Below are 8,100 nucleotides of genomic sequence, written 5' to 3' on the forward strand. Positions count from 1 at the left end.
CTCCGAAATGAGAGAGTTCGACTTATGAGGGTTTCCTACTGTTCCACATGTAAGTCATGTCAGCGAAATGACAAAATTGTAGGCAGGTACAAGACCTTAAACATGAACAGCGTTTGATTACTCAACAGAGCAGGTGCTGCCTTTGTGTGAGGGAGTGTGTTTTATGGTAGGGTTTTTTTTTTTTTTTTAGCAACATCTGTTTATAATATATTCAGGAATTGAAATATCCTGTTTCCTGTTTATTTTCTCCTGTGTATGTTGCTCCCTTCATTTGATAATTGATTATTCTTATTTACCCTCTTTTAGGCATAACTACAATAATTATGTTTGACAGAGCACCATCTTATTTGTGTTGTCTGTGTGTGTGTGTGTGTGTGTGTGTGTGTGTGTGTGTGTGTGTGTGTGTGTGCGTGTGTGTGTGTGTGTTTAGGACCGTGTAGGGCTCAGTTGGACATCACATAATAGATCATCATCAATCCCTGTCACACTCTCCAGGGATTAGGGAGGAGGGGACTGGGGGCCAGGTCAAGAGCGAGTGTGTGTGTGTGTGTGTGTGTGTGTGTGTGTGTGTGTGTGTGTGTGTGTGTGTGTGTGTGTGTGCGTGCGTGCGCAAGCTGCCATGATAGTAGAGCATCTGCCTCTGTGTGTGTGTGTGTGTGTGTGTGTGTGTGTGTGTGTGTGTGTGTGTTTGCGTTTAAGACTGACAAATGGACCATGCACACATGCCTAGCATCAGCGTGTCATTGAGCATATCTTATCTGCGGAGATGGCAGTAAGAATGTTATCTCCGCTTAGTGTTTTTATTATGGTAAGTTTCCTTCAGTCAGAGCCACTGTGACATGTTCTTTCTGTCAGACAAAATGTGTAATCTTCCTCCCTGTTTGTTCACACACACGCACACACACACACACACACACACACACACACACACACACACACACACACACACACACACACTCACACACACACACACACACACACACACTCACACACACACAAACCAAGAGTAGTCACAGAAACATGTATGTTTATACTCATAGGTTGTTTTAGATAGAGATATGTACTTTATTCATCCCCAAGGGGAAATTTGTTATTGTTGATATTTGTTTTGTTGACAAGGCAGTCGTTAGACCAATTTAGTCAAAACATGAAACAAAACTCATTATAGAAGAAGACCTTAATAGGAATGTATACTTTTTTCGTTAGTGTGAATAGCAACAGTGTTTGTTTACAGCAGTCGCAAAAGTGGGGCGGAGTGTGGCAGGACCCTCCTCCAATCAGCACTGTTCTTTCGCCGAGCTCGGGCTGGAGAGGAGGGACTTGTGACCCTATTAGCCAATCAGCGTCTACCTTCCTCAGAGCTGGGAGAAGTTAGCAGTCTGCTGCCAGTCCGGTCCGTAGCCACGATGGATGCAATACCATGCCTTCTGTTCGTCCTCCTGTACGGGACAAGGATACAAGAAAACACCGGTAAGTGCCCCTTAAATGGACAACCGTGAGTTTTTTGTCGCGTATTTCTCGGAAGTTGTACTCTCGGGTCGGACCAGTTCTGCCAGAAAAAGCTCTTTGTTCAAGAAGCCTGAAGAAGCAGAGAGTGTGTCTAACTAAGATGGCGCAGGGTCGGTGGCCAGCCTGCTGCTGCCTGTCTGAGGAATGTTTATTGTCTGGGGGGAAAGAACAGTAGCAGGCAGCTAAAAGTCCCATTGGGCTTAAAAAGGGCGAACGGGCCCTTTGATCCCGGACTAGAGCCCGGGATCGAAGCTGGCCTTTCTGCGGCTGGAATCGGGCTCAGCTTTGAGGATTTTGCTTTACCAACAAAGAGCCCGTCCGGAGGAACAGTTCTCAGCTGTGCAAAAACTAAGTTTGCACAATCACTAAGTGGATGTTTGCTTTTAATTTGTGTGTGTCAAGCACTGGTTGTTCATTCACCATTGTGGTCGGATCACGTCCCTTCTCAATGTCTTTCAAATTGAACTGCGCAAGTTTGTGTTTCCTCGGGACCGAATGCCTCGTTCCAGGTTACCGTTATCCTGTCGGTCCACTTCGTGTTGATCCCTCGAGCGACGGCATCGCTCACCAGTGTGTGCGTAGCTCTCTTGACTGTTTGATTAAGTGGACGCGAACTAATGTCAGAGTAGTTTGTCGCGCGCCCCTCTTGTCTAATTAGTTTGTTAATGGGCTGTCGGCGGTGTTAACTGGTGGTTTCACTTGCTATCCTAATGCTTTTCTAAACTTCACTTCTTCGCACCACCACGTTAACCTGCCAGCTCAGAGTTTAGACGTTTTTGTGACATTTTCATGTTCCACTTTCCTTTAACGAGCGTTCAGTGTCCGGGTATTAACGGTTTCTCTCAGTGATGACAGCGGGTCCAACGTGAGGCTCAGAGGGCTTCTGACCCGCGTAGACACCGCTGTAAAAACAGTTTTGCTGTCAAAAGATGTCCTGTTCCCCCTCCCCTAGTTGGCAGTGACCGAGTGCGCCGAACTTCGCTGAAAATGGGCCAATTCTGCTTGTGCCATTGAGGTCTCGTCTGTCGCTTTGTTAAAGTATCCCATTGCATTCGGTGTGCACCCTAACGAACGGCACGGCGTTTGACTCAAACCTCGTCTTTGAAAGAAAGAAAGATAGCGCTCCGTGTAGGTGGATAAAGGCTGCGGTTTGACTCCTTTATCAGAGACCCGAACGCGCTCGGCCTCTGTTAGTCTCGCCGAATAGCAGTCTCCCCAAGATGCTCGGAGGAATGTTACGCCCTGTGTGTGATGGGGTGTTCATGGACCCCGGTAAGCAGGGTTGAATTACCCGCAAGATTTTCAAATTGGACTCGGTTTTGTGAGATGCAGCAGCCACAATCGCTGCCACAAATTACGGCTTGCTCATTACGCGGATATTATTTTATTTTCATTTTGCATTGGAACCGCGTGCGCTTTTCTTTGTTCCAGCAGTTGGCGCATTGCAAAATGAGAATTTCTCCCAGTTACTAACAGATAGTATCTTTTCTTCTTTTTCTCCCTCCTCTTGAATCATGCGCTTCCTTTGTGTGACATTCCTTTGTGTGTGTGTGTGTGTGTGTGTGTGTGTGTGTGTGTGTATGGAGAAAGAGAGAGACTCATCATGAGGGAAGGAGCGAGCTTTTCAAACGGCATACATAAAGATGTTATGTGAACCTCCCCGTGCAAAAAGCAGGAGGGGGGGGGGGGGTCGTGTCCTCATATACCCCTAGCGCTCCTTCAGACTGCGGGCTGGTTATTACATTGGTATGTTGGCTCAAGGACGCCTAGGGAAATGTCTAGCAATAGGGGATTACTGTGGCATGGGTCCACTGTGGAAGCCACATCATTTCCATCAGAAAATAAGATGACATTTTTGAAAAAAAAAAACGCAAATATACAGATATATGACCCCACCGATGAGGAGACTTGGTTGACATTTTAGATTGGAGTCACACAGATATCCAGGCTTTGTGTCAGATTGTATATACACATTCGTAGAGGGGTTTGTGTGATTTATTCAGAGAGCACCTGGTGCCATTCACACTTCAGTGTCTCACGTCGCTTTTCGGCGTTTCAGCACCACACCCCTGTAGCTTCAGTGGCGTTCACACAAAAGCAGCCGCGCATGCACGTCCAAGCGCTGGCAGTGGGGCTAAATTGGGTGGTGTCACTATTACTCTCCTCTCCTCATCCAAAACAGCTTCAGTCATACTCATGCTCTGTCACTAGTTTCTCACCCAACCGCTCCAGTTTCATTTGTCTGCTCAGGGATCTTGCGCCTCTCCCACTGCCTCGTTAACGCATAGTAAGAAGTGTGTGTGTGTGTGGTGGGGGGATTGTTGGGGGAGGCGGCGGCATTTTTTGCTTTAGTGGTTGGTACAAATAAAGAGTGTATGTGTCAGCACACTCAGTCAGATGCAAACCACTGGCAAGCAAGACTTTAAATCATTCTTTACTGTCCCAAACAACGGTGGATGTTCTCTCAGCTCTTCTTCGGGATTTGTATAAAGGTCATGAAATAACTCTGGATTTGGGCAGGTGTGCATTCGGGTTGGATATTATCACGATACTGCGATACATTTATTATGATATATTACGCTTTTTTTCAACCGCAAATGTGCCCCAAAGAAAAACTTTGTCAACATATATCTAAAAAGATGAAGTTTTAAGTCTGTTCATCTCACTTCAATAATTTCTACTGTTGCAAAATGGAACAAACTGACCAAGACTTTCATAAATGTTGCACCTGACAAACTGAACTGTTTGTATTACAATACATAGTTGTGTAATTTGAGCTGGATGAGACTGAGGGCTTATCTTCGTGGCATTTCTGCCCTTATGAAAATAACCACTATTTATGCTTTGTACTTGTTGTGGAAACCTCAAACAGTTCATAATATTATCCGTAGGCATATACAGCTCAATGAATTCGAACGACTTCTCCAGGAACTGTGTCGGGATGACGGTGTTACGGTGTTAAAATCGCCAGTTAACAGTGTTGCCTGTTAATTCGCAACACCGGCTGCTTCCAGCGCTACTATGGTACCGGTACCCGTTGCCAGTTTGCTTGATTTTTTTTTAAATTAAAAAAACGTCCTTGACCAGCGCTGTTTAGCGAATATTGTCCTGTGCGTCGTGCAGCAGTTGTGCGAGCAGCGGCGCTACGAGTGGGAGGAAGTCCAGGTGTTTGATTTACACAGGAACAGCGCATTTCTAATTTCTTCCTCCGATGCCTCATGTTTGTTTTGACCAACTTCCTACCGATCAAGCTGACCAGGGACCTCCGCTGACCTCATCAGACAACAACACAGCACCATCTGGTGGACTGAAAAATGATTATTCTAGGACCAAAAAGTTTATAATTGATTAAATAAAAGATTGATACTTGTCTTCCCTGAATCAATACAATATCGCCACGCAAAATATCACGATACTATGCTATATCGATTCCCCCCCCCCACTCAGCAGAGTATACTCTGTGTAAGGGAGACGCTACAATGTTTTCTCATTTCAGTCATGACCATAAAGCTAGTCCATTGTTGTTTTTAAAGACATTTCTTACTTTATCTGCTTGGTTTGAGAGCTGTTGAGCTAGGTCCAGGCGATTTCTACTCCTTTTTGAAAAAATCTGAGGACCAGAGGAGTGGACTATCTCTATTATGCGTGAATGGAAACATCCACACATATGTCCTTAATTACAGAAACTCTGAGCGAGCCCTTACTATTACCTCCAGTACTCAACATGGAACTATAAGAACAAAGCAATTAATTGATAAGTCAATCAACCAGAAATAAATTGGGAGCTTGTGGCAATGTAGCTGGATGGTTTTGATAGGAAACTAAATATCTTTGGGTTTTGGACTGTTGCTGGGACTCATCCTTGAGTCTGGTCAGGGGGGGTGCACTGGGACTAAAATTGAGTCCTGGACTTTGACATGGAGCGGCCTTTGGTGAGGGGCCCGGAGGATGCATGCCGAAAGTGAGTTTACCGCAACTTTAACACTAATACTGTTTTTGTTGTATAAAGAGAATCTGCCTATACTGAAGACCTTCAATAATAATAATATACTGATAACTAAAAAGCCCTAACCATTGGCCGTTTAGACGTGAAACGGATTGGTGGCACAGGAGTCTTCCCTCACTTCATGTTGGTTAATTGTGATCAGGTTTTGTCATGGATTAAATGAGAAACGAATCAACAGATTAATCTGTGATTAAAATTATAATCAGTTGTAGACTCGCTCCAATAGGCACAAGGATAATGTGGTGTGTGTGTATAACGCATCACCCTGGTTCCTGGTTGTTCTGTCTATTGTGGAGCTGCCTCATCAATTCAAATAGTTTACCAATAAAACCAAAAATATCAGGTGGTCTAATGGGATGAAAAAATTTGATGATTTGATGATGTACAGCATGCATTGCATTAGGGATGGGCATTCGATGAAATTGTCTTAATCGATCGTTGGGAGAATTAACGATCGATTTTCGATTAATCATTAACAAAAGGGGCGTGGCTTGAGCCCCGTTACCTCGGGTGACCAGACGTCCTCTTTTTCCCGGACATGTCCTCTTTTCAATACCTAAAAAAATGCATCCGGCAGGGATTCCAAAAACGTCCCGGATTTTGCCTCGTTGGATATTTGTGTTTCTCTGGGTCTTTCACAAACTAGTTATTACGCCCTTACAAGTTTTGGAAACGGTATCTCCCTTACGTACCACCTTCTTGGGCGAGCTCTGAGTGTAGAAAGAACTGTCATTGGTCGACCGATCTCAGGGTTGCCAGATGCACGATAATTATCCTCCAAATACAACCATTTTGGGCCTTTGGTACGATACTACGCCAACGCCATCACCAATCTGACAACACTGAGCCTTGTCACCTCCACTCGCAACAAATATCCTGTTACACTGAAAAGAAACTAGTTCGGCATAAAACATCGCCGCATCAATAATCGACTGGATTTTTCGCGACAAACTTTTTTTGGTAGCTTAGCACGACTCGTTCTTTTTTATCAGCCAATGATCGCGTAGATGCACGACTGTGGAGCGGACTGAAACGATAACGGGGTTCACCTTACCTATACTGACCCAGTCACATTCCTGTAAAACAGTTTTCATTTCTGCTATCAACCATGGGACATTAACAAATATTTCTGCGTGATCCTTGTTGTGGCAATACCACAAAAGTCGGAACATCAAGCGCGTCCGTGCCTGGGTTCATAATATGATCCGTAGTCGCACACAGCTCCGGCTCCAGGACGAGTGTCTAAATGAAGCCGCTTCCAGAGCTCCTCCACGCTTTGGCAACTCAGCGTCCGGCGAATTTTCCGACAAAGTTAAAACATTTCAACACTGGCGAAAGAGCGAAAAGGCGAATATTGGCAACGCTTCTTCGCATCATTCGCGCCGCTCTGTGAAAAGTTTGCTTTTTCGCAACCATTCGTGTCTGTGCATTAACTTTACATGTAATCTACTCGCGCGAATATTTCGCAACGTGAACACACAATCACACTACGCAACAGAACATGCATTAGTTTTATCGATGAAAACATAATGTCACCGAGAAAATTCTTACTGATCAATTAATCGATCGTCGATTAATTATGCCCATCCCTATATTGCATTGTCACGATTGGTTTTCTGTGATCAAATGTGTTCAGGCAGCCATTACATTACATTTAGCTAACGCTTTTATCCAAAGTAACTTACAATAAGTGCATTCAACCGTGAGTACAAACTCAGAACAATAAGAATCAGGAAAGTACAAAGCCCAAAACAAGAGACTGTTTATGAATCTGGTATCATAATCTGCATAGAAAGGATGAAATGTTGGATTAAGACATTTTTGTGGTCATTTTTGTGATCAAAATCGTCCCACAGCTATGATCATGTATATATCGTGCTAAAAGGGTTCCACAGCCCATGTATAAAGGAAAGCACAGTGTTCCTTCTTTCTTTTTTTGTTTTGTTGAAAAGACAGGGTATTTTTTTTCAGGAAGAATTAGTCATGGGATTTTTTTTATCAAGGCCACTGTGGGAGCTCTGCTTTCTTGTCTCTGTAGGGTTTAACAGATATGTTGTGGTGCGTTTTATCTTGATACTGATACTGTAAAAATCTCCACAGAGACCACTAGGAATATATATTGCACTTACATTTCCGCTGCACCGTGCTCTCTCCTTATGCGCTGGGGGCTATTTCTTTTTCCCGCGTTGGGAGTGTGTGTTTGCACAAAAGACTTGTGTGGCGTTGTTTTCCGGCCGCTGCTGCTGTCGATGCTATTGATGCTGTCGGTACCAGCAGCGGAGGAATGCCAGGCATGCTGGGGGACCCCGGACGTCCGTTGTCCTAACCCAAGGAACCACAACTAATTGGAGGGGTTGTAGCCGTGCCAGCAGCCAGTCGGATTCAAAGGCACCAATGCGTTAATGAACGTCTGCTCCCACCACTCCACTCTCCTTCATGGGGAGGCCCGGGAATCAGAAACTCCACTGCCGATTCTAGAGAGGCAAGAGTTGTTCCTATTTTGAAAAACAAACAATGAAATGAAATATTGTATTTTTATTGAATTCTGATTAAACTTGCCATTAGTAGTTTTCATTTTAATAAAT

The 8,100-nt window shown here is 44.4% G+C and overlaps 1 protein-coding gene across 1 annotated transcript in view; it reads left to right on the forward strand.

Annotated features, from left to right (window-relative positions):
• The first annotated feature begins 1,367 nt into the window (after positions 1-1,367).
• The window catches only part of tgfbr1b (transforming growth factor, beta receptor 1 b), a 50,433-nt gene continuing 43,700 nt past the window's right edge, over positions 1,368-8,100 (forward strand). The window contains exon 1 of the mRNA XM_068581276.1: positions 1,368-1,470. Coding sequence (XP_068437377.1) covers positions 1,407-1,470 — 64 coding nt within the window. The 5' untranslated portion in view covers positions 1,368-1,406. The remainder of the gene's footprint in view (positions 1,471-8,100) is intronic.

The sequence above is a fragment of the Clinocottus analis genome, unplaced genomic scaffold, assembly GCF_023055335.1.
Source record: "Clinocottus analis isolate CAN_PGR_092001 unplaced genomic scaffold, fCliAna1.0.p SCAF_18, whole genome shotgun sequence".
NCBI classification, from domain to species: domain Eukaryota; kingdom Metazoa; phylum Chordata; class Actinopteri; order Perciformes; family Cottidae; genus Clinocottus; species Clinocottus analis.